Source organism: Arachis ipaensis, chromosome B2 (assembly GCF_059453495.1).
Source record: "Arachis ipaensis isolate K30076 ecotype BB chromosome B2, ASM5945349v1, whole genome shotgun sequence".
In the NCBI taxonomy this organism is placed as follows: Eukaryota; Viridiplantae; Streptophyta; class Magnoliopsida; order Fabales; family Fabaceae; genus Arachis; species Arachis ipaensis.
In genome coordinates, this window is record NC_142437.1 from 11,133,592 (window position 1) to 11,161,405 (window position 27,814).

The 27,814-nt window shown below is 32.1% G+C and overlaps 2 protein-coding genes across 2 annotated transcripts; both read right to left on the reverse strand.

Moving 5' to 3' along the window:
• Window positions 1–800: 800 nt before the first annotated feature.
• LOC107624888 (uncharacterized) lies at window positions 801–7,925 on the reverse strand. The gene is made up of 6 exons (XM_016327365.3): window positions 7,680–7,925; window positions 6,797–7,549; window positions 4,633–5,466; window positions 2,552–3,910; window positions 1,226–2,159; window positions 801–1,008 (listed from the first exon to the last, which is right to left on the reverse strand). Exons 1-5 carry the CDS (start codon window positions 7,788–7,790, stop codon window positions 1,263–1,265), a joined length of 3,954 nt encoding a protein of 1,317 aa, XP_016182851.1. The 5' UTR covers window positions 7,791–7,925; the 3' UTR covers window positions 801–1,008; window positions 1,226–1,262.
• Window positions 7,814–27,814, reverse strand: LOC107624887 (uncharacterized). The gene is made up of 8 exons (XM_016327364.3): window positions 27,547–27,814; window positions 20,754–21,528; window positions 19,232–19,537; window positions 18,832–19,043; window positions 15,988–17,811; window positions 14,925–15,173; window positions 9,245–9,982; window positions 7,814–8,512 (listed from the first exon to the last, which is right to left on the reverse strand). Exons 2-8 carry the CDS (start codon window positions 21,475–21,477, stop codon window positions 7,814–7,816), a joined length of 4,752 nt encoding a protein of 1,583 aa, XP_016182850.1. The 5' UTR covers window positions 21,478–21,528; window positions 27,547–27,814.

The window sequence follows — 27,814 nt, forward strand, 5'->3', positions numbered from 1 at the left end:
AATCGACAGATTCATGTTAACGTGTTACTTTCACAGTCAATGTTCAGCAATTTTTCAACTACACAATGCTATACAAATTACTGAAAGAAAATTCATTATGTAAATCAAACCTCAGGGACTTCGTTAGATTCAAATTCATAATCCACTTCGCCTGAATTCAGCTGAGAATCTGAGGTGGAATGATCCATTATCTTCAAAACGAGTTCAAACTTTGATTTCAGAAAACAACAAATCAAAATAGAAAACGAAGATCGAGTTGCAGAGAGAGAAAAAAGTAACGTAAACGAAGAAGAAAGCGAGAGGAAAAGAACGAGGGAAGACGCGCGAGAAGAAGAACAACCAAATCTCAAAATAACGAAAACGAAGAAGGAAACAAATATTTTAAATTTGGTAGTTAGATATACGCGGGATCTTATATAGCGCGTGTAATCAACGTACGTGGAGCAGCGCGTATTTTGATTTTATTGTTTAATGAGCTTGTAAAGCATACAAGCCTGCAGAGCTTTTCCGATAAGCTTTTCTATTTTAAAGATATTGCTTTTGATCATGAATAAATGAAAAATTGATAACAACTAAATAATTATAATTTTTAAAAACCATACATATCTTTTCATAGAAATATAAGTCAACCTTATTCATAAAACAATCTTATGCAGTAAAAACACTTCTACTGCTATGGTCAACTCTGTTTTTACAACACTTATAACTTCAAAGAAAATCACACTCCTGTAGAATTACAAATCACTCTTATTTATAAGAACATTCAATAACTTAAAAATCATACACACCCACCTCTTATATACTCTGAAAAATAAGTACATGATATACAATTTTATTCATAAGACACATTAATGTCACTTGAAAGCAATTCACACTTCTTCCTGTAGGAATACAGAAAACTTATTCATCACACAAGTTCACAACACACTCTAACAGAAAAGAATTAATATTTATTGCCATGATGTGATCCACTTGTCCTCCCTTGCTGTATTTGGAATTCCATGAAACCTTGCAAACAAATTTCATGAACAGCTATGTTAGTCATTTTTTTTTTTGTGTCTACTATGTTTGTCATTTGGTAAATGTTAAAATAGCTTTAAAGTTAGAATATATTGTTTGTACTCGTTTTCATTAGATACCCCTTAAACTACATCTTTTATTATTGCACAAGATATGTGATTCACATGATAATTAACATTAACATAGCTCGTCAAGAAACACTTACAAAGAATGCTATCTGAAACCTTGATTCATTGATTATGTTAATTAGAGTCTTCTTCTTCTTCGCCTTCTTCCTCCTGCTTGGTTGAGTCATTGTCGTCTTCTTCGCCTCTCAAATAGTGTTTGATTGCAGTATTCAGATCATCACTCTGGCAAAATTCTCCCTCTGTATCTTTCACCCCTTGTAGCTCGGGTGATACCACATTACCTTGATAGAAAGTTTGCATACCCTTGCATTCAGTTATGAAAATTTTATGCAACTGTGGAAAATTCAAGTTTGGCTTCCCCTTGAAAAAACTTTCAAGCTTTGGCAAGTTGCCAAGATATATAAATGAGAGCTTGGGGAACGTCACATCTTCATTATCATTGTCTCCATCTCCAACCATTACTGTCTCTAACAACTCACAGTTTGATAAGGACATCCTTTTCAGTTCAGCAAAACTGTTAGCAGTTGAGGATGTAAACAAATATTCCAATTTTGCACAATCCTTTACATTCAACTGAGTCAGTTTGGAGAATGAGACGGTGGATGGTGCCAAGTTCATCAAACAATTACATGCCAAAATTTTCAAGTGTTCAAGATTTTCAAGAAGTGGGGCCATCCAGGTTTGCTCAAAGCCTATGGATTCAAGCTTGTATAAATCCCTAAGAACCAAGCCTTTAAGCTGTGAAAGAATTTTGGTATAATTTTGTGTGTCATGCTCAGGCCTTTGTGAGTTGAATATCTGTTTGAAGCCACTATCGACCACTGCGATCTGTTCTATAGCAGTTAGTTGAATCTTTGAGATGAAATCATCTGGAAATGAATGTAAGTCATCATGGAAACTATGCAATTTGAGGAATAAGATTTTTTGGAGGTCCACTTGAAGTTGTCCTTGCTCAATCATTATGATGTCTTCCTTGTTGAGCGAGAGTCGTTGCAAACGGGGAGCAACAATCTAGGATGCAAAATCCAAAATGACAAGGATAGTAATAATAAATTAAGAGTCTTAAATAATTTTTTTTCTTTCCAAATATGCAACCAACACTCGTGGGATGGAATGACTTGAAAGCACCAATACTAAGATACTAAAGTTATAAAAACGTGCAAAATAAAGTAACTTTATCAGTTTATATGTCATGTAAGTATATATGTGCAGAAATTAATAAAATGTCAAAAAAATGTTAGTCAACTGTTGATTGAAAATAATTGGCCCTAAAATTTGCAATAGACCTTTTTTTATGGTAAAGAATCACTTGTAGAAAATGAGAACTAATAGAAATAGTTGCACTAAACTTTTCTGAACAAATAAACTCATGATGCAAATAGTTGAGGCAAGAGGTTTAATACCTTTGAAGGTGACACCACACTGTCATCGTTGTCATTGTTGTCACCATCACCATCGTCGTCGTCGTCGTCGTCGTCATCATCATCATCATCATCATCACCATCATTGTCGCCATCATTAGCATCATCATTGTCACCTTCATTGGCATCATCATTCTTGTCATTTGTTGCAATGCCATCTTGATCCTCTGGTTTTGAATATGGAGAATTTTCTGAATCAGCTGCAAACATCTTCAGCTCTGGACAACGATAAACATCCAACTCTTTTAACTCGGGCCAATCCAGAATTCGCATTCCAGACCAAATGCACCTTAGAGCAGGCAATTCCCAGAGAGTCAAGGTGGTTAAGCAAGGGAACATTAGAAGTTCCCCATCATTTTCTTCCCCTGCAGTTATGGCTTCATCTTTTCCAACAATTTCCTCTAGCTTCACACAGTTTCTCACATCTAATTTTCGTACCTTATTTTTGAAAACTGATGCCGGAAACAAACTTGTTATGCATTTACATTCCTTAACAATGACTTCATTTAGCAATGGAAGCCTGAAACCACCTTTAGGATCCTCGTTCCACACATGCCTTAAAGTTGGTAGGTTTTCCAAAATTATTGTCTTCAAGGGAATGTCAATCATGTTTGGATCTTGTGTTGGTGATGAATATTTTACATCAAATATTGCCTCAATAGAATCACAGTCTATCACCACCAACTCTTTCAAATCATTCAGGGAAGAAAGCAAATGAGATGGTAGTAATGCATTTGATGAAATTTCACACCCTTCTGGAATATGCATCATGGAACTAATAACACACCTCAATTTTGGTAAATTAAACAGCATTAACTTGGCTAGCTTGTGGAACTTTATGAGCTCTTTATTTGCATCTTTAGCAACAATCTCCTCCATCTCTTCACAGTTTCCCACATCTAATTCTCTTAGGTTATCTCCGGCAATTGAAGCTGGAAACAGATGCTTTATTCTCTTACATTCATCAATAGTAACTTCTTCCAGATAAGGAAAGTTGAGACCTCCTTTATTAGGATCATTGTTCCAAACATGCTTCAGAATTGGCAATTTCTCCAAAGTCAATTTCTTCAATGGAATAACCACTGTGCTTGAATCAGATGTTGGAGTATCTTTGACTCTGACATCAAATATTGCCTTAACAGAATCACAATTTCGCACCACCAACTCTTCTAGATTAGTTAAAAGAGGAAGTAAATGAGATGGAATTATTGCATCAGATAAAAAATCACACCCATCCACCTCTAAGTATTGGAACTTGCAACTGGGGCAATCCACTGGGATTGGCACCTTACTGGCCCATATTTCTTGTAGATCAGGAACATCACTAAGAACTATACGTTCCTGAAAATATTTTTCCCCAAAAAAAAAAAAAGAAACATGAAAATTATTAAGGGCGAATGCAGGGCCACCATAATACTTTTAGTTGAAAAAACAGAGTTGACTAATACTAATTCAAATGTAAAATAAATATAAAAAAATAGACCCTAACATTGTAAATTATGATTATGAGGCAAATGTTCATAACTCAATAATAAAAAATAAATAATATTTTAAAAAATCATTTTTTGGTTTCCCAAGCTAAAATTATTTAAATATCTCTTTTGTATTGAAAAAATAATAATTTAACTAGTTTATAATTGAGTATTTCAATAAACTACCAAGATATTGTAGAGTAACAAAATATATAAGGTCATCAAAATTAAAAATTATAATAGTGTAACGTTTTTTAATTATGTATTATTCTAGTCTTGTAGTCACCCAAAAAAATAAATCTAGTCTTGTGAACGAAATGAAGTCCTTTTGGTGTCCCTGTGATTAACAATTAAAAACACACACATATATGGTTAAATTAAGCTTTTATTATCCATAAAGTAATCTGTTACTAAGAATCTGATCAATCAGCTTAAAAGATTAAATGATTTCTCTTCCATCCTATTGAAATCACTTAAAATAAACTGTTCATCAGTTCAGTTAATATAACCAAGTGTAGAAAATATTTCAAATTTGGACATAATAAAATTTTATTTGGAGAAGGGTCTTTATTTATTTATTTTATTTATTACCTCACTAAGAAACTGCCATACTGCAGCAGCATTAAGATCATGGTGGAAGACCAAATCATCACTTGAGTTGTACGAAACTTGAATCCTTCTAGAAACGCTGACATTTCCATGAGAGAAAACTTTCATCTTGGAGCAATCCACTATGTCCAGTTGAATGAGAGAGGGTAACTTCAAAGTGGCATTCCCTGAATAAAAGCATTCCAGGCTTTCCAAAGATCGAAGGGTTATCCTCTCTAGCTGCTTAAATTCAATAACGTCGTCTTCCGTCATAGCATTCTGCTGTTCTTCCCCCACAATTTCTTCCAATGATTCACAAGTCTCAACTTCCAACTCCTCAAGGTGTATTAGCATTCTCGCTGTTGAAGATGTGAATAGACGTAGCAATGCCTCACATGATTCTATGTGCAGTTCTTTCAGATTGGAGGAAGATTGTAGCACTATTGTTGTCAATTTTGGACAATCAGAAACATCTAATAGACGCAGCTGCTTCGACAAGTTTTCTACCCCACTCATGGATTGCAACTCATTTAATTTGAATAGGTACAATTCTTTCAACTTTCCAAGAATTTCCTTATTATTATTAGCTTCATCATCATGGGAGGGCAATATATTTTTGAGGGTTTCATCACAGTAATAGCTTACTTCCAGTGATTCCAAGTTGGGTGTCTTCTCAAATAATCCAACCGGCACATTACAGTTACTCTTCCCATCATCATCAAGAAGGTAAAGTTCATTCAAACTCTCAAGATTTTCATCCTTAAATTTTCTCAACCATGAACCTAATGCTTGAGTGTGTCTCCAATTCAGAGTCAAATTTTCCATCTTGGAAATATCCTATGACAGAAAGGGTTTATATGTATAAATAACTTTTTGAAGCTTATGATTATAAAATGTAACATTTAATTATTTCAAAATTACGAAATTGTTAGCAAATTGACTCTAATAATTATCAATTATTTTAAATATAGACAATTATTGTATAGTTTTTAAAAATAACTTTATCAAATAGAGTTTTAGGTTTTCTAAGTAAATTTTTGCGTATTGCTCAAATAAATAGAAAGAACTTTTTAATTAAATACTCTAAACACACATATATTATTTTTTATATGACTAATTATATAAATAAATAATCATTTGAAAATAAATTTAATTTGCAGACTTCCTCATTAGAGTTACTAAGAAAACAGAGAAAAAAATTGAGATTGAAGAACATATAATAATGTTTTTTCCACATCAGAAAAGATAAAAAATGGGTATCTATACAATACCCTTAACAAATTCGAAAGTATGTATCTCATTCAACGTAATTGATAAAAATGGTTTTTAGAGACTTTATTTTTTGGATGTGCAAGTAAGATTGAGAATGTAAATATGAGATTTGAATCCTATAAAATAAAATAGTTATAAATATAAAATGAAAAATTTAGAATAGGATAATGGAACTCGAAAGAAGTTATAATTATTACATTCACTTTGGAAGGTGTATATAATAAATAAAAAAATATTTGGAAGACAATATAAAATCATTCTAAGTCTTGGTTTAAGAAAACTTTAAATTTTTAAAAGTAGCTTATGAAAGTTAGCTTTTAAAAGATCATTTTAAAAGTGCATCTATGTTTGACAAATCAATTTAAAAATAGTTTTTAATAAGAACAAGTAACACTAATTATGTTTGGTAAATTAACTTTTAAAATTTAAAAGTACTATAAATAGACATAAATGTAAGAGTTAAATTTGGAAATTAATTAATGTATGAAATTATATTAGACTTTTTTAATTTTAATAAATACAAGTCAATTTTAAAAAACTCCACCTTAGGTACTTTCAAAAGCAAGCACCTCTATGGCTCTATCTTTTAAAAATTATAAGTACAAGTAAATGATCATTTTGATTTACAAAACACAAAATGAAAAGCTTGTGTACCTCTTCAAAAAGCTTTATCAAACCAAGCTTAAAACAGTCTAAAGTTATTTTATTTTGCATTCAATTACTTTATTTTGAATTCCTTTATTACCATCAGAATAATTGAATAATATTAGATATAATAAGTGTGTAATTATAAATATTACATACATAAAATTATAAATGTTAAGTTAAATAAAGTAATTTTGAGTGATTGTCTCTCCCTAGCAACTCATAACAAATTACAATATAAATTACTTACCTTTGTATTCATGAAAAGTGGTTGCTTAGTAGTTGAAGTGTTGTTTTGATTTTCTTCTAGATGACTCTGAAATAGCTCCAGTTGATCATTGCAATCATATACGTCAAAGCAATTTAACTCAGGGCATTCCAGAGTGAACTTCTGAGAGCAGAAGTCAGTAAGACTTGGCAAATAGCACAATGCCAATGTAGTTAAACAAGGAAACACAAGATGTTCATCAACAGTTCCAGCTTCTTCTGCTTCAATGATATTGGATAACTCATCACAATCTCTAACATCAAGTTCCTCAAGCTTCTTAAGATCTCTGGCCAAGGCTATAGGAAATAGAGTTCTCAAATCCTTACACTCATTGACGGTAACTATTTGCAGATTTTTGAAGCTGAGAATTCCTTGTTTTTTGGGTTGCCACACATGTTTCACATTCGGTAGCGCTTCCAAAGTTAGCTTCTTCAGTTGGAACGATGTTCCCATCATCTTAGTATCATTCATTTCAAAAATGCCTTTTATTTTTTCGCAGTTATCCACTTCCAATTCTTTTAAGTTCTTGAAAGTAAAAAGAACATTTGATGGAATTGCGTATGGTTCAAACTCACAACCACTCAGCTTCAAAGTTTTCAAATTGTTAAACAATTCTTCCCGTAGCCCTTTTTTGAACACATTTTCTTGTTGGCCAACTCCTTTGCTTTGCATTAGTTGTTGTAGATGAGCAAGATGATCAGAAACACTTACTTCCTCCATGCCTTCAAAAAACATCTGTGAATTTGTTTGAATATATTAAATTAAAAATTATATATATCATGTATTCCAAATCTTAATTCTTTGAGAACTACCAAAAGAAAAGAATGAAATTCAGACAATGGGCTACACATCTATTTTTGTGTACCTTGTTCTTGAACAGATATTGTATCGTTTGTTGTAAATTGTTAGTCCAGTACGATCTCATCTTCTCTTTTTCATGTACAACATAGATCTTTTGCAACATTGGCGTGTCCATGCCTTCTTGCTGGGAGAAACTTTTCAATTTGGGACAGCACTCACCACAAATTTCTCTAATGTTGGGAACTGAAAGGCACAATTCTTGGAGCTGCAAAAGCTTTTGAGGTGCTTCAGAGACACGAGCTCAATTGTTCCCAGTTGTTTGAAAATAATGTCACCGTTGTCTTTATTATCTTCTTTTCTTCCTTGTCCTTTCTCCGACACAATTTCCTTAAGAGATCCACAATTAATTACCTTCATGGTGTTGAGTTGACCCAAACTTCTAGCAGTTGATGGTGACATTAAATATTCTAATCTTTCACAGTCAACCACTTCAAGCTTTGTCAAGTGTGAGAGAAATACATTACAAGGTGCTATGGTTTTCAATATTGAACAATTTTGAAAAACCAATGACTCTATCCTTTGAAGAATTGGGTCTCGCTCAAAGCCAATCCTTCGAAGATTTGGTAGATCTGTTAACTTCAAGCTTTTTAACTGTGGAACGACTCCTAAGCTTTCAATCTTTGCAAGCCTTTCAAGTGGCACCAGTTCTTCAAAAGAACAATCATTCAACCATAGATTCTTCATATTAGGATTGCTATGAAGGAAAGAATATAGAATTTTAGTATCCTTCAATTTAGATAAGTGAAGCTCTTCTAGATTGTCCCTTCGATAATCATAGTTAGTCGATGACGTTGCATGTCTCGACTCAATTTGAATTGACTTCAAATTGTTGATTACCTACATATTTAATAAATCATGAACAGAAAAATTAATGTAGCATGCATAAAGTTAAACATATCAAAATGCATATATATTCTCTATGCCATTTCAATTGGCTCATGAAAACATTTTTATTTGATTCTTTTACAGGTTTGAAGGTTAAGTGTTCGTTTGAATTGGCTTTTGAGTGAAAAAAAAAAAGATTTTTTTAAATAAAGGACTTTTATTCAATTTGAAACTTATTTAGATGTCTTTTAAAAAATATATTTTTATTAAAAAAATAAATTATTTGTTTTTTCTAAAAGCTAACAATACCTTACTTTTGACGTTTTTAATACTTGAAAACCCTTTTTAAAAAGCCTATTCAAATGTGAAATAACTTTTGTGTGTTAAGAAAAAAATATCTTTTTTAAAAAGATGAAAAAAATAAGTACTTTTTTCAAAAGCTAATTCAAACTGACCCTAAATCCCGACAGAGATGATGACCAAAAAAGTTCCCTGGTAGAAACACAGAGCATAAAACAAAAAATTACACATTCTCTAATTTCTAACAAAAGATGCCTATAATAATAGCACACTGTTACGACCATCATTGCAATAACCATCAAACCTGACATATATTTTTATTTGATGATAATGCAAACAGGTAATCTAATTAACTTTATTTTATTCTAAGTTATTTTTCTTTTGCTATTATGAAATACTAATAGAAATACTCAAGAGTTTAAACTTTAAAGGCATTGTTATTACCATTTCAGGAAAGAGGATAGGCTTTGTTTGTGCATCTATAATTTCTTCTCTGAATGGTTCCAATTTTTCACATTCTTCAATAGACAAGTTGTTCAGTGCTGGAAATTTTATTTCTTCAGTTCCTGGATAGAAACTCTTGAATTTTGGTAGTCTCAAAAATTTGATGGTTGCCAGTTTTAGAAAGTTAAATGCAGTAAGACTACTTATTTTCCTGTCGACGTCTTCTTCCTTGAAAACAATTTCCCTCAATTGAGAGCAATCCGACACCATAAGGTCTTCAAGATTATTTTCAAGTGTTTTGGCGACAGGAACTGAAAATATGTTTTCCAACCTTTCACAATCCTGAACCCATATCTTATGCAAATTGTTTAAGCTAAGAATCCCATCCAGCTGGTTTTTCTTCCTGTTGAACTTGAACACATGCTCTAATTTTGGAAGTGACTCTAAATGAACATCTTGCAAGTTGGTTGTTGCATCCTTAGAAGATGCTGGCTTATTTTCCCAAGCTGGGTCAAATATAGCTTTGATTGACTTGCAATTAGTAACCCTTAAGTTGCTCACGTGCTGAAATATTCCCACATGAGAAGTGAAAACATAGCCCAATTTATCACAATCATCAATGACGAGGGTCTCCAACTTGACAAAGGAATCTATTGGGAATTCAAAACCATTACATATCCCACTCAAAGTCTTCATGCTACTAACTTTAATATTCTTCAAATTTGGAAAGATGGTAACCTGCTGTGTGTTCACAATGCAATAACAACAAACTCAAATTAAACCAAATGTCATACAAATCAAACCAACAAAGAGAGATAACAAATAGTAAATTAATAGAAGTAACTACATCAAGATGTAAAAATGTAATTTCGTCGCTAAATTGGTTGTTATCCAAGAGACTTTGGCTTGGTTTAGTAAAGTTTTTGGACTTGTTTTGTATTTGCACTTTTTAAAAGTTAGGCGTGCATTTCAAAGTTAACTTATGTTTCTCAAAAGGAAAAACAACCATTTATACTCATGAATGTTCTTACAAAAAAACAAAACTAACAATGTACCCATAAAAGATGGGTGTCATTTGACAAAAGTACCAAAACCCAAAATTTTGGTTGACACCGTTTAAAATACCATAAAATTCCCATAGTACCCTCTCCAATGCTATCCCACCCTCTTCTCTCACCAATCCACTTCACCATCTCCATCATCAACATCATTATCTTCATTATCAATCAACAGCATTCCTCCCCACGTCACCCCTGCAGCTGCCACCCTCCTAACCCTTTCCATTCTACCACCCACGCTCCCAACCCCCAGCCTCATCCTTCTCCATCCCCAATTCAAATGCAGATTAGCAACAACAACAACAACAACAACGAGGAGGAGGAGGGTGAGGAGGAGGAGGAGGAGGAAATGAGAAATGAACAAATTGGTATTATAATAATTACAACTCATCCATAGCCTAACGCAATTGAATCTATTGCAATGGCGATTTGCCTCAACGCAGATTTGACTTCTAGTCATGCAGGTAAAATAGGATCATTGTTAAAAGATAGTGATTCCATTTGAGACATCATTAAATGCAAGCCAAAAAATAGAACAAAAACATTAATCGAGCAATTTGAAGAGTCGAAAATGAGTTTTGCTTGGGAGCCAATGGAATATTTGTACAATGTATACAATAGGCTATTTATTTTGCCCAATATGAGTTAAAAAATAACATCACCCGTACTATCCAAAATAACTATCCGGTAGTAGAGATAATAAACATCTCATGTCATGAAACCACTCATCCCAAAACCTTAAACTGATTTTGGGATTCACCAAAGATCGAACTCTTAACTTTTCGGATCTAGAGCTCTGATGCCATGTCATGAAATCCCAAAAGCTTAAGCTGATGAAAAAGGTAACACTAATAGTTATATCTCTAATGCTGAATCGAACATCCCTAAACCTCCATTGTACACATTGTACAATTATTCGATTGGCTACCTATACTTCCTCGTCGAAAATAGGAATTTAACAATAATAAAACGGTTCATATTGCAACAATAAAAACAATAAGAATAAGAATACATGAACCCTAACAGAGCACAAAGAATATGAGAAGAAACCGGACTGCCAAACTCGATCTTCAAGGAATTGCCGCGCAGGGAAAACCCTTGGAGAGCGTTCTTCGCAGCCTTGTTGAAGTACACGAACGCGTAGCTACGCGCCGAGTAAGAGGTAACACTGTCCATGGCGCCCTATTGCGCGAACAGATCATCAGATCGGCGTCGGTTACGTCCGGCGCTAGATTCCCAACCCAGAGATTGTTAGAGGGCTCGTCCGAATCCCTGGAGGCGCCGCCTCGTTCGTGCGACGGCCTCATTGATTTCTCCGGACGCGGCATTGCGAGGCACAGACTCAGAATAACCGAATCGATGTGAAAGTTAAAGGAGGAAGGAGAAGGATGAGGCTGGGGGTTGGAGCCGTGGCTGGCAGAATGGGAAGGGTTAGGAGGGTGGAAGAGGCAGTGGTGGTGAGGAGTGGCGGTGGTGGGGTGGGGAGGAATGGTGTTGATTTATAACGAAGTTAACGATGTTGATGATGGAGACGGTGGTGAAGTAGATTGCTGGTGAAAGAAGAGAGCGGGATGACAGTGTAGATAACGAGGGTACCATGGGAATTTTAGGGGTTTTTTTTTTCAGAGTCAACTAAAAATTCGAATTTTTATATTTTCTCGAACAAAACTTATTTTTTATGAGTAATGTTTATTTTTTTTTGAAACAAAAAGTTCAACGCAATAAAGTGAAGTAGTTACAAATTACTACGTAACAAAACAAAAAATTAAACGTTTGTCTGACATTGCAATCAACTATTAGAAGAATTAAAATTAGTCTACTTTTTTGTAGCTTCTAATGGACTTATTGATAATTTTCATAACACCTGCTTCTTAATTCCTGAATATCTTGACATTTCTTTTTATCCAAGTATTCCATATGAATAACACAAAATCCATCAACAGATAATAAAAACCTCTCTCAACTCATTTCACGCTAACTAACACCTGATCAATACGACTGCACAATTGGCCCTAAACCAAGTAAACTTACGGTCATTCAGCTCTAAATTCACCAGCTCTCTAGCTTCTAAAATCTTCTATTGCTGCTCTTTATGTAATGGCTCCTTTCTTCTCATCTACCGTTACAACCTCATCCATCGTACATCAAGCAAAATGCATAATTAAAACTATTATTCGTCAATATCCCTTCTACATACAACCATCTCTCCTTTTTATAACAATTATTCCACTTAAACATCATGTCATCCCACAAATCACAATAAACACCCAGAAGCATTCCACAAATTTTCACCCATATCATTCCCCTAAATTTGCACTACATCAAATTTAGTCACCACCTGTTTCTTCATTTGTATCATTCCTAACATTTTTACCTTATTTTTCCTCTTAAAAGTTTTCACTATTCCCAACATTCTGACACCCTCTAAATCCCTCATATTCCAACAACTGTATTACACACCTTATTTCGATTTTTAGGACGACTCCTTCTTGCTTTCTCTTTTTGTTTTGTTTGCCTCCTTTTCTGTGTATTCGCTTCATTTTCTTTCCAACTTCCTTTTTGCTTTTCTAGATTTGATTCACTGCCTACATCCTTTCCAGAACCTCCAGAGTTCTCCAAGTTCCTTAAATCTCCTTCCTATTCAAAGCAATTTTCATTCATCAATGATGATTCTTCTGCTTCAACATTCCTCATCTTGCTTGGAGCAGTGTTTATCTTCACACTCCCGCCTATTTGTAGTGGTACATATACCATTTAAACTCCTTATCTCATTTTTAATCACTGTCGCCTGTCGCATCGTCACTATTTGTATAAGCATCTGTACCAGCTTTAACAAATATCATGGTCATCTTCTCATTAGAATGTGCCCGCATTTTTAACGCAGTTTCTTTTGTTGCTATATTGTTCCCCGCACCTCCGACAGACCCCAACCCAGTGCAGACTGGTTCAGCAGTGACTCCATGAGGTTTTCGCTCTCCACTACACACCACACCAACGTATTCTGTTCGGAACTCCACACAGTCACCATCACCACTTGCCAGTCTTCTTGCCTCCTTCATTGCCTCTCCCCCACCAGTCCCATTGGTCCTACATTAAGTCGCGCCCTCCACATCCTCTACACAAAGGCCAAACCCTTCGACCTTTCTCCCCTTCGATGGCGTAGTATCTCCGTCACATGCCCTCGCAACACCAACATAGCCTTATGGAGACGCAGGACTAAGTACTTGCCATCGCATGTCACTGCAATAGCATAATCATTGCGTTTGAAACCATGCCCCTCTCCCACAAAAATAGTGATCCTCCCCTACCCGTGTCAAGTTTCTCTTGGTGTCGTCTGGGTAAGCTTACTCCTTCATCACTACTTGAATGAGATCCCATAGAATCTGCACAAACCATAACTGCCATTCGAATTATAGGATTATCCGTTTTCTGTTTCGAAAACACGTGCTACCATTCATCCAAATCCGCAATGGAAATGACCATTCTGCAGTCATCTTGATCCTCTTCCCGTGAACCTTGTGTCATCATTTCCTCCGCCATGTCCCAGTGCACTTTCATCGGTTCATTACGTGCTTCAAAATTCTTGGTGTAGTCGTGTTCAACAATAGAGATCCTTTTGTTATTGGTCTGCACGATTTTCAAACAATCCCTAGGTACATGATTTTTTCTACGATCAAAGAGCCTTTTCGCAAAAAAACTATTGTTATCTGTATCCTTCTTATCTTGCTTCGCCTTAACATCGACATTCCTCCTATACTTAGCCTCTCTCGGATATATCTTTTTAGTCCGCAATCGCATTCGGTTCATTTCATTTATTGTTTTCAATTAACCTCCTTTCGTAATATACCGCAAACAAATGAATCTTCTCATACATCTCTTTGCGAGACAGATATATGTCGTTTATCCGTCTTATTCACTTAAACATATTAAATAATTCTTTTTTCGAGACATCTAATAAATTATTCACAAAAATAATGAAGGATTCACTCTCCAAATATTGGTACTTTTTCTGATTTCAAACTCGCGGATCTTTTACATGAAAATGTTGTCTAATTCTATTTAACTCTATGTATCCTACCTGTTCAAACATTTTTTTCTTTTAACTTCGTGTATATATATATATATATATAAAAGAAGAAACTTTGTTAGTTGTTCACAAAAATATTTAAATTTAATAAAATTATTTTATGTTTTAAAAAATATATTTTTATTTAAATAAATCACTAAACTAAGCATTAGTCTTTTGTATAGTAGTTGAAGACGGCTAATATTTCAAAAATATTATTTGTATATTAAAATTAGTCACTAAAATTAGTCATTAATGTATTTGTATATAAATATATGTATGGTTTAATTTATTTTTAATGTGTATTTATATTCTAACATGTATTTTATATTAGTGGCTGATTTTAGTGTAAATGTAACATTACTCATAATATTTAAATTCATCAATTTGAAATTGAATTTTTTAGAGAATAAAATGGTAGTTTTTTCAGGAATAAACTATTTTTTTAGACACAAAAAAAAAAACTATTTTCTTTTGAATTTAAGAAAATATCGTGGCTGCGCCTCACATAATGAAAAAATGGAAATCTATTATGCTCGGACCAAATTATACATACCTTTTTTCTAGTATCACTGCTGCCTTGCTCTTTGAAAAATATATATCTCATCTTGTCACATTCGCTGACAGAAATGCTTTGGAGATTCAGCATATTTCTTGCCATAGATAATGACAACAAATTTTCTAAGTTACCACATCCATTCACCTCCAAGTGTACCAATTTTGCAAAAGGAGGATTTTGACCGTTCCATATTTGGTGGATTTGGATGGACGACAACTCCAATCTCTCTAATTTTGAGAATCCAACCTATTAAGAAAATAGATAATTATAAATAAAAAAATTATCTTTGAATTTTTTATTATTTTAAAAATAAATTTATTTTTTATTAATTGATAATAACTACTCAAATAAATATATTTTTATTTAAAAAAATTATATAAAAATAATAATTAAAAATTATTAGATAGTTTAACGCATTTAATTAATCGGTTCATAAATATTAATATAAACGGAAATATTTGGTAATAAAAAAAAATTAGCCAAAAATAGCCATAACTTGCCTTATTTAATATTCATTAATTATTACTTCAATTAGTTAATGTTAAAAAAAGTAAGTTTTGGCTTTTTTTTTTTCCTACCTAGCATATATTGGCTTAAATAGCCACCTTAACTAATAATATAAGTACATATATAATATAAATTCAAAATGTATAAAAAGCAAAAAGATAAAGTATGCTTTTTGTTTTGAAAGTTTGGCAAAAATTTAAAAATATTTCTAAGTTTTATTTTGTTTAAATTTTGTCTCAACAATTTTTTATTTGCATCAAATATACTATACGGCTAAATTTTCAAAAAATTTACGATTAATCTAACAATAATGTATGAAAATTATGTTTAATTTATTAGTGTTGAGAGTTGTTTTTATGAAATTATTGTTAAATTGGTCTTAAATTTTTTAAAAAATTAGCCGTCAAGGATATATTTGATGCAAATAAAAAATTTTTGAGATAAAATTAAAACAAAATAAAATTTATGAATATTTTTAAAATTTTTATCAAACTTAAGGAACAAAAAATATACTTTACCAAAAAAAAAATTAAATTTTGCAAATGGAACTCACTTGTTGGTCGAATAATATCTTGTGTTGCTCTGTAGATGAAATCCGATAGAATCCATGGAACTCAGGTAATGATTTTAAAGTCAAAGTGCGCAATTCTTGAAACACAAGGTTCTCAGATGCGTTCTTTTCCACACAGACAATCTCCTTTAGAGAGTTACACTCTGAAACTTCAATTGTTTCAAGAACAACCAGAAGCTTGACCATAGAAATTAGGAAGACGTTCTTTAAGAGACCACAGAGCTTAATCTTGACCACTTTTAGTTTACGAAATGAGGATGGTGAAAGTAACTCACAAAAGCATAGTTGCTCCATGTTATTAAGCTTATAGAGGTGCAACGTCTCCAGTTTTGGAAAAGCATTCTCTGGATGCTTCCTCTCCTGCGGCTTAATCAGAGATCGAATGCCAGAACTACTTGCAATGGACAAAGTCTTCAGACATGGAAATCCTTTCAAATTCAGTGCATAAAAGATGTCTTGGACACCATTGAGTTCTTCAAGCAACAAATTCTCAACTCTTTCAAACAACATTTTGATCCCTTTCTGAGAATGAATGTCAAAGGCACCGCCTTTCTCCTGTATTGCCAAATACCTCAGCAGTTCATACTTCTCCGGCATCTTGAAATCTGGCTCCAAATGTGTGCTTGACGAGCCGATCACAATTTTGTAGCTGTACAGCTTATCAAAGAACAAGTTTTTTGGCAAATGGGCAACACTTGGGATTTGTAAGTCAACATTTGTTATTTGATTTAGATGTCCCAACTCTGAAAGACTGGCATTTTTGTTTTTGTTGTTCTGTCTGTTATCAATTCTCCATTCAACCGAAGTGTTTCTCATGTACAGCTCCTCCAAACCAGTGAGGCTTGATATTAGAAGTGGAGGAATTTTTTTTAACTCGGAGCAATTACTTAAGTCAAGAATTTGTAGCTTTGATAAATGCTTCAATTCAATAGGCAAGCTTTTAATATCAGATCCAGAAAAGCTTAGAATTCTTAGATTCTTCATCAACTTGCCAATATTGATGCATAATTCCTCATCTAGGTTAATGCATTGCTCCAAACAAAGCTTTCTGAGTTTTGTTAGGCATTTCATTGATGAAGACAGTGCAGAGAGATCAATGCCAATCAGAACCAACACTCTAAGTTCTTTCATTTCTTGGAAGAAGTCTTTTGGTATTTTGAAGTGTTGATGGTTATTGTGGAAATGAAAGACTTTGAGTTTAGGACATTTTACACTTTGAGGAAACTCCTCGGTATTGACATCACAATGATGCAAGAAGATAGCAGTGTACCTTTTAAGTTTATCATCGTCAGGCCATTCATCTAGCTTTCTTTTCGTCAATACAAACACATCTTTTTCCTCCGATGCTATTAACAAAGCTGCATTGCGAACAAGGTTTTGCATGGTAAAACGATCGTTTGAATAACTGTTAGACAATAAACCTGACTCTTTTAAATGCATAAGCAACATTTGCACTTTATCTCTGGCTTCTCTTACTGTGTAGATGCCTTCAAGAAAACCCAAACCAATGCATAGTCTCACTAAGTCTGAAACAAATGCATCTTGACCCATACAAGCACAAAGCAAGAAGATAAGCTTTAGCTCCTCATTTTCTAAAAGTTGATAACTCAACTTTGTAGAATACTCCGGTGTTCCTGTAAGTTTTTGCCTTTCAAGCGTTTTAAGGGTCTCCTCCCAAACTGAGCGACTTTGATTTTTCAATGCCTTAGCGGTTGTAACTATTGACATGGGCAATCCATGACACTTCTTGGCAATGTCAATGGCTAACGGTTCAAGATCAGAGTTTTTGTCGTCTGTTATTCCCACCTATTTTGTACAAGAAAAATACAAGTATTGAATACAATATGATATGATATATAATCACAACAATTTTATGAGAAAAGAAAATTGTCATAAAACTTTAACATGTTTAAAGTAACAATATTTGGATTCTGATGTATACTATAATCTGTTAATACATATGGGGTTTAATCACTTTGTAAATAGTGGCTGAAAATATTTGAAATCAAAGGAGTAAAGAAATAATGTGTTTTTTAAGGTTATTTTGCACTGAAAAACATTTAAGAGCTAGCAGAATTTATTATTTTTTATCATCAATCTAATTTCTTTAGTTTAGTAATTCATTTGATATATTTTTAGGCCACATTTTTAAACATTAATGACTAATTGATAGCTAAAAATAATAAATTTTATTAGTCCTTTAACATTTATCTTATGCATTATACAAAGTATAATTTAAATTGTTGTAATTTCAAATGTACAACAACTATTTGGAGGATTACACATAGAGATGTAGTGGTTAAATTACATAGAGATACAGGTTTTTCTTCTATGAAAGAGGGATGACTATGTTCAAAATAATGAGTATGCATTTGAGAATAACATATGTATTAATTTTTAGTATAAGAATTATTCTAAAAAATTAATAGATATTACTATGAGAATTATTTTAGGTCATGATTTTTATACGGTTTTAGAATTTTTTTTATATTAAATATTAGTGCAAGATATTATTCCTGTAATAATTCTTATATACACTATTATTTAGGGTAAAACATTATTTTGGTCCCAAACTTTATTCCTATTATTTACCTTTATGTATATAAACTGATAGTATATATGATATTTGATATTATATTTATACATGTACATTATTTTATACAGCACTATTTACAAAAACATTTTCATTAAATTTGTGCCGTTAAAATTGATTCTCAAGGTAAAATAATATCGTAACGGATAGGTGGCTAAAAATATCATAAAATTTGTGCCACAATATTTAGATATATATAAGTAATGGATAGTTGGCTAATAATACATTCTAACCTTTTTTTTGAACAATTTTTTGGCGTCATCAGAGTTTATGATATCCATAGAGATAATTAAATTTGCCTTCACATCCATTTGGCTCAACACTCGTTTTGCCTCAGAAATTAGCAAAACCTTGCACCCTTTGTGATGCTCCTGTACTGCTTTTCCTACTTTACTAGAACCACTAGAGGTATCGTCAACTTTTTTCTCTGTTCTCGTCCTGTTAGCTATACAAAAATATGGATATATATAAGTATTGAATACAATACGATATATTGTACGTATAATATATAAATATAATCACAAAAAAGTTGCTTACAAATTTAAGAAATTTAAGGTATTATCTGATATAAATATGTATATGAGATGTGTATGCAAATAAAAATTAAAATATTTGTGCATTATAGTTTACTACCATCTATTCCTGATTTTTGTCTTGTCAAATTTTGTCCAGCACCATCTATTCCTGAATTTTTTCTTGTCAAATTTTGTCCAGCACCAGCAACATTCTTTGTTTCTGTCTTAGTTTGAGCTGCCCCAGAAGGATTGGAAGATTTTATTCCTTCTTTGAGAATGAGATTCTTCTTTTTCTCATCGCCACTCTCTGATAAAATTCCCAACATATCCAAGTCCACTTTTGCATACAAATCATCTAGAATAATAAGGGTGTTTTTTCCTTTCTTCAATTTCTCTCTTATGCGAATAGCCCTCGCATACTCACCTACATTGTACAAGTATTCATAGATGTGAAATACAAATACAATACAAAAAAGGATGTTTTTCTTAGAAAAAAAAAAAAGATATCAACTCAACAATGCCTTCAAGGCCTATTTAGGACCCCGCCTCTTTTCTTAGGACAAAGCCGTCACGAACAAAGACTTGGGCGAGAAGACGAACAATATTAATCTAAAGAATTATTATTAAGAACAACAATATTCTAGATATCCATATTTGTATATTTGTGCCGAATTCCTATTTCAATATTTTTTACAGAACTAGCTAAAGAGTGGGTTGCTCAATTACAGTGTCTATGTATACAACTATTTATATCTTTTTTCTTCTGATATAGTATAGTAAAAGGAATATAATCCATGACTAAATTTTGAAATTAACAAAAATATACTACATTAATCCCTAATAATATAATGAATTAGGGGATAAAAAAATTGAGGAACTAACATAGTATATTTACAATACTTTTTGTAATACTTAAAAAATATGATTAAAATTAAAGTCACTTATATTTTGGTAACACTTTTAATTTTTATCTTTAAAATTAAAAAGAGTTATTGAATAGTAAAAAATATTATTTTAATTTTAGTAATATTTATTAAGAATTTCTAAAATTATATAGCCATTGCAGCCACTATAATTATATGTACCATAACATGCACCAAATATATATGTTTATATTCAATTTTTTTTGTTTTAATTCATAATTATTTAAGTAAATTAGAAAATAAAAAATAAAAAATAAAAAATAACAATAAGAACAAAACTTTATTCAACTAAGTGGAATCAATTATATGAATCAGACTATGCTATTATTAAGCCTTATCATCTATGATATATTAACGAAATAAAAATTGGGAAAAATATGTTTTTTTTTAAAAGAGATACGATTTAAAATAAATTTTAAATAAGTCCAAAATATTTATTAAATTGAGAGAAAAGTACCAAAAAACAATTACAAAATGCTATTTAAACAACTATTATTTATGAAAAAGTATATGTAACTAACAATATTTTTGAACAATGTGAATTAATAGGGTTAAAAGAGTAAATTAATATTAAATTTAATTAATAGCATTAAATTAGGATGTAGTGTATTTTTATTTGATTGGTGGTTGTTCATGTTGTTCAAGATAGTCATTGTTTACCTAGCACTTCCCATTATTTATTATATAGGTATAGAGTATAGATAGATAGACACTCACTCTCCTCTTGCAATGTCATCCCGAGCATGTCAGCAATCTGCCCTTGAATTTTTCTGATGTCTGGATTTTTGCCCACATTTGCCATAATCACCATATCAAATAACTTAGGTTCTCGATTTTGAAGTGTGTTAATAGCTTTTATGACCAAAGTAGTCTTTCCCATACCAGCTAGGCCATGAACACCAACCATTGTAGCACTCGAATCTTCCAAGGCTTTTTTAACATCTTCCATATTTTGTTTTCTTGAATCAAGCTCTTCATATTCAACAGAAGGAAGCGCATAACCCATTGAAGAAGGCGGGCCCTGCCAACGAGATATACTATCATGCTTCTCATTTTGCAATTCTTCAACCCTTTCTTTGATATCTTTTGCTTTTTTGCTGCGATGATATCTTATGTCTAGATTTTGAAATGGAAAAGCAAGTGCATACTCTCCATTCTTATCATGTTCTTGTTTGAATTTTTCATATTCAGCAACAATTGCATCCACACGAGCCAGCCATTCTACAACATTATCATATATTGCTCTCCCATACCGTCCTTCATCTTCTTCGGCTTTATCACGCACTCCATCTCTATCATTCTTGAGAGCCTCTACAGCTTTGCTTACATCGACGAATCTTTTCTCGTAATCCCACACGTAGCCTAGTTGCGTTGTTAAGAAAGTAGATACTGCATCGAATGCACGTTCTTGCAAAAAGTCAGGTACAAAGGGGATCGACATGCTTCTATTTCATCCTTTATCTTGATGATCTTGGTTTGCTACATCTTTATGCTACATATGATGCAAGATTCAATGAGATATTGAGAATACATATATGATGAAATGTAAAATTAATTTAACCTAACATATAACAAGATGAAGTCGAATATACAGATACAAAGATAAAATAAACAAAATATATTTAGAATAAGAAAGTCATGTTAACATCATTCAAAATTTTTTTGTAAAAGTTATATTATTCATAGATACTATAAAATTCGACAGAACTTTGTATTAGCTATCGAATTAATAATACAACCTTCTTTTTTTTATCCAATAAGGGTTATATTATTCAATCACTCACACACACAATATATGGCTTTTTTTTTTTTTTATGATATCTCCCAACCTGCCAAGAACTAATTTGTTGCGGTGCTGGATCCCATTTAAAAGTTTGTTATTGGCCAATAAATTGCTGTATGTAAAAGGCAGGATTCAAACCCAACAATTACTTAAGCACACTAGTAAACTAACCACTAAATCAACCCAACTTGATTCAATATATGGCTCTTTAATCATCCCAGCTCAGAATTTAGCCTAGTGTGAGACCTTTGGGACAAATAGCTAACCACTATAAAACTTATGCTTTGATTTTCAGAGCATAACATCATCAAACTATAAGTTTTATACTTAATTTCATAAATTAATTAAATGATAATTTAATTTATATAATATTTTAATTATTTTTTAAATTATATATTATATAAATATAGTAGTCATTTTATATTTTTATAATTATCTGGCACTTCTGATTTTAATAAAATTCAAATTTTAACTCATATACTACTTTGGAGGGTTATATTATATATTACTTTTTTTAACATAAAAATTTTCGATAATAATTCTTTAGATATGCTAATGAGTCAAATGATGATTTTTAATAAATTTTTAAAAATTATTTATTATTCTATTTTAAATTTATAAATTTTAAAAAATGTAAATTTTCTTAAATTTAAAGCTCGGATAGAATTGCTGGAAGAAAAACATAGAAATATATAGAACTGCTAGAAGAGTGACAAACTGAAAGAGAGATGACATTTCAAAACGTAGAAGAGAACGCATGTGGTGCGGTGATTCAAAACGTAGAGGAACATGACACATGCAGTGCGGTGACATAAGGAGGACGCGTGTGGCATGGTGACGACATGAAAAACTCGAGGAGGCCGAACAAACTGCTGAAGATTGAATTTGGAAAGGTGACGAAGATGATAGATGTAGGTGGACTTTGACCGGCGTCTGGTGGCAGATGAAGGCGAGCTAGAGAGAGATTGTGAGGAGAAGAAGAAAGGGAGAGAAAGTAGTCCCGACGGCGTTGGAATTGCTAGTGACGAACAAGAAAGTAGGGAGAGAGATATGGTTTTGTGGATTTTGTTTGGTCAGAGAAAGAAAAAGAAAGAAAAAGGGTCATTTTGTAGTGGAAGTTGCTTGGTGAAGCTCAATGATAAAGGTGATGTTTGAAAGAGAATGGAGTAGTTACTGCTTTGATCGAATAAATATGCTAAGATATATATAATTATTAACTCTCAACTAATTATCATTATTTTAATACTGATATTTATGTTTTAAAATTAATATAAAATAAAATTAATTTAAAAGTAAAATATCTCAATAAGTTATATAATTAGTAAATTGAATAAATCAGATTTAATTTTATATATATATATATAAATCAACTAGAATTAGTAAATCAAATTAATTTACTGTTATTTTAGCTAAATTGAATTCAATTAATTTGATTTACATATATTTAATGTACTAATAGTAAATCGAATCAAATTAATTTGATTTACATTGATATATAAATAAAACAGATGTATAACTAAATCGTATTTAAGATATCTATATAATTTTAAATCTCACACTTCTTATTAACGTGAATTATCCTATTAATAATGTAAGAAATTTGATATGATTACTTAATTATATTTATATATTAAAATAATTTTTTAAGTAATAAATTTAAAAATTAATTATTTTTGCTTGTGTGACTACACACGACTAGTTAGTGTAAAACTTTCTATATCGTGGATGCTTGAAAATTAAATTCATAAGTTATTCTTATGAATTAGGTTTTAAAACTTCAAACAAGTGAATAAGAACGGTAATATTAGGAAGATAAAAAAAAAATAGTTAAAACTTATCATATTTAATATTTATTAATTATTGTAACAATTAATAAATATTAAATAAAGTAAGTTATGACTGTTTTTGGCTAATTTTCTTTGGTTATCAAATATTTTTTCGTAAATATTTTGGTTACCAATCAGCATGGTTGGTTGTGTGTATAAAGCTATCTTTAAATTGTTGATACGAAGAATGAGGAGTGTAATGCCAGAATTAGTGGGAGAATCCCAGACTGCCTTTGTGAAAGGAAGGAAGATATACAATGGAGCTCTAATTGCATGCGAAACAGTATATTGGCTAAAACGACAAAGAAAGGCATCAGCGATTATCAAACTGGACTTCCACAAAGCCTATGATAGAGTTAAATGGTGCTTTGTTGATACCGTGTTAGAGAAGATGGATTTCGGTAGTACATAGAGGGCATGGGTTAAGGAGTGTATAAGGTCGGCATCCATCTCTATTCTGGTTAATGGATCCCCTTCAAAAGCATTCAAAATGGAGAGGGGACTTCGTCAAGGCGACCTATTATCGCCGTTTTCGTTTGTCTTGGTGGTGGATGTGCTCAACAGAATGATCGGCGAGGCAGTGAGGAACGGTCACATTTTTTCACTGTTGGTCGGTAGGGATGATATTGAGTTATCACACTTACAATTTGCGAATGACACAATATTATTCTGCCCGCCAGAGGAGGGGACATTGAGAAGTTATAAGAGACTTTTGAGGTGTTTCGAGGTTATGTCGGGACTGAGCATTAACTTTGAGAAGTCTAGTTTGATACCAGTGAATTGCAATCAGGAGTGAACTAGTCGGATGTGTCAGTTGCTTGGCTGCCAGGAAGCAACCCTGCCGGTGAGGTATTTTGGTATTAGTCTAGGAGCAAATCCACGGTTAGTAAAAACTTGGAAGCCGGTTATAGAGAAGGTGGAAGACAAGCTCAGCCTATGGAAAGCGAAGGTTCTAAGTAAGGCTGGAAAGCTGGTACTCATTAAGTCTGTCATAAACAGTCTACTAGTTTATTATCTGAGCCTGTATAAGATGCCAAATGCGGTTGCTCGAAGAATCATTTCTCTGCAGCGAAGGTTCTTCTGGGGGAAGGATGACGGACGACCTGGCATGGCTCTTGTGAAGTGGGAGATGATCTAAGCACCAAAGAAGTTAGGAGGATTGGGAGTGGGTGATGTAGTGGTTCGTAACACTGCTTTACTGTTTAAATGGTGGTGGCGTTTCTCAAAGGAGGACTGTCCGTTGTGGAAGAAGATTGTGTGTTTTTGCAATAGATTGAACCCAAATCAGTTGATGTCTACTCAGACTTTACCAGTGAGAGGGGATCCATGGAGAAATATATGTCAACTACAAATAAAGGAGCAACAAGTAAGGCAGAAGATGATTGATGGCCTCGCTATTGAGGTAGGGGATGGCAAGACTACCAGATTTTGGGAGGATACGTAGCTGCAAATAGGAAAGTTGAAAGACTCTTATCCGAGACTCTTCTTGATTTCAAGCCAAAAAGGATCACCAATTGGGGATTATAAGTTTTGAGATGGGATAGAGTGGGTATGGCATTTTCAGTGGAGGCGGAAGCTCTGCCAGTGGGAATCAGAAACTTTAGATCAGCTGCTGCATGCCTTGCAATTTGTTAGACTGATAGCAGAAGTACAAGATAGAGTGGTGTGGAAATTCGAAAAGGAAGGTGTTTGTACGACTAACTCATTTGTGCAGGTTTTGTAGGAAGCGACTCTGGATGAGGAGATTCTGAGGTACAGATTCACAAAAGAGATTTGGAGAGGATTAGTTCTGCCTAGAGTTGAATTATTCACTTGGTTTGCTCTGATTGGACGGGTCAACACAAATGACCGGCTTAGTAGGTTAGGTATTCTGGGACCACATTATAATCTGTGTGTGTTGTGTAAGAAAGCCGTTGAAAGTGTTCATCACCTGTTGGTTGCTTGTGAGTTTTCTTGGCAGGTGTGGTGTGGATGGATCTCGAAATTTGGTCAGGAGTGGACAGCTCCCGGCACCTTGAAAGATCACTTTGAGAGTTGGAGATCCATGCTTATGAGACAGGAGGTACTCAAGTTTTGGCTAGTTGTGTTCTTTTCAGTTATATGGAATGTTTGGTTATGGAGAAATGATGTAATCTTCCAGAACAAGACAACAGGCGTTGTAGAGTGTGTGACACAATCGTTTCTTTGTGCTACGGAATGGTGTGGTAACTAGCTTATATTGTTGATGGCTATGCCGGAGATGACATAAGAGTTAGTTAGTCTTGTATTTTTACCTTAGTCCTTGTATGCTCCACTTCGAATGTAGAGCTCTTTCTTTCAAAAAAAAAAAAAAAGAATTTCTTAAGCCAACAAGATATAGCTCGAATGACATAGTCTCCCATATTTACTTAAGAGGTCATGGATTCGAGTTTCCTTATTTTCGGTAAAAAAAAAAAAAAAAAGAATTTCTTAAAACAAATGTCCACTTAATTAGGATAAAATGATCAAATTTGGAAAATTGAAAGATCACATAGTAAGTATTTTTTTTTTCAAGTTTTAAAAATATATTCCAAGAAATTATATTCTCAAAAGCATTATACTTAGAAATATTATATTCGAGTACTATAAAATTCTTGTTTGTTTAGTATTATAAATTATTGCAGATTCATTTTAATATTTTCAAAAATAGATTATCAATATGTTTGTTTTATTATACCGGAAATTGATTCTTAATTTCTAAAAGGGACGCTTCAATAAAGACGTCTAAAACATCTTTTTTTAAAGATATTTTTTAATAATTAAAATTTAACACATATAATCAATTAAATCGTGTTACTTTTTGTTAAAATTAGGTAGATAAATTAATTTGACCAAAAAATGGTTAATCAAATTTTGAATCTATCTAAATTAATATTATTTTTCATAAAAAATGATTACAATACCCCTATTATAGAAAATGACTAAAATATTCTTATTATATATATTAATTTTAAAAATTCTAAATTCTATCTCTTTTTTTTCTTCCGTCGTTATAGGATTAGGATTTAGAGTTTTTAATATATATATATATATATATAGGAATATTTTAATTAGGGATATTATAGTCATTTTTTATAAAAAAATATTAATTTAGATCGATTTAAAATTTAATTTATTAATTTTTTGGTTAAATTGATTTGTCTAGTCTAATTTTAATAAAAATAACATAGTTTAATTAATTATATATGTTAAATTTTAATTTTTTAAAAAATATCTTTAAAAAAAATCCTCTCCAAAATACTCTAATCAATAGAAAGAGAATCTCCTTGACAAAAATATAATACTCGAGGAGAATGGGAATTAATACTCTTATTTTAATAATATATATTTTTTTTAAATTCATACCAACATACAATATAAAAATATCACGTGTAGAGTAGTAACACTATAAAAAATAAAAATTACATTATTATTATTTTTCTAATTGAAAGATACAATAGTAATTTAATTTTATATGTTAATTAACTTTTGTTCTTTTGACATGAGAATATCAAATACATTTTAAATTTATGGCCATAAATTTTTCCTTGAAATAAAATATTTCTAGGAGTTAAATTTTAAAAAATAGTATTAGAATACGATATTTTCAAGGAATAAATTAGAATTCTTGAAAATAAACACACAGACAACACAGTCATAAAAGAATTACATCAAAATTTAATTTCTAGAATCTTTTAAAAGATATATATCTGCCTGTATTTAATATAATTTATCAGATAAAGATAATTATTGGATGGTTATTAAAATATTTTTTTTTCCAGTTTAGATTATTTTATTTTTAAAAAAAATGTAAGGAGTCAAAATAATAGTTTACTATTATATTAGAAAGTTACTAGACACCAAAAAAATATTAGAAAGTTAATAGGCTAAGAATGAGACAAACCTCCACTTCAACCAGGATGTATCACATGTTGTAATTAATCCTTAACCAAGCCGAAGACAACAGCCAACCATAGAAGTCCTGATCGTCTGTTCCAAAAGAAGGTATTTTTTTTTTCTTTTTTCTTTTTGATATGAATATAACAGAAGGCTTTATAAAAGACTAAAGGAGATGTGAAAAGAGAAAGGCTACAGAGGCATTCCTACAGGCACTTCAAAGCGTTGAGATCGCTTGAAATTTGAGTTTCGGAAAATAGGAAATCAAAGGTGGA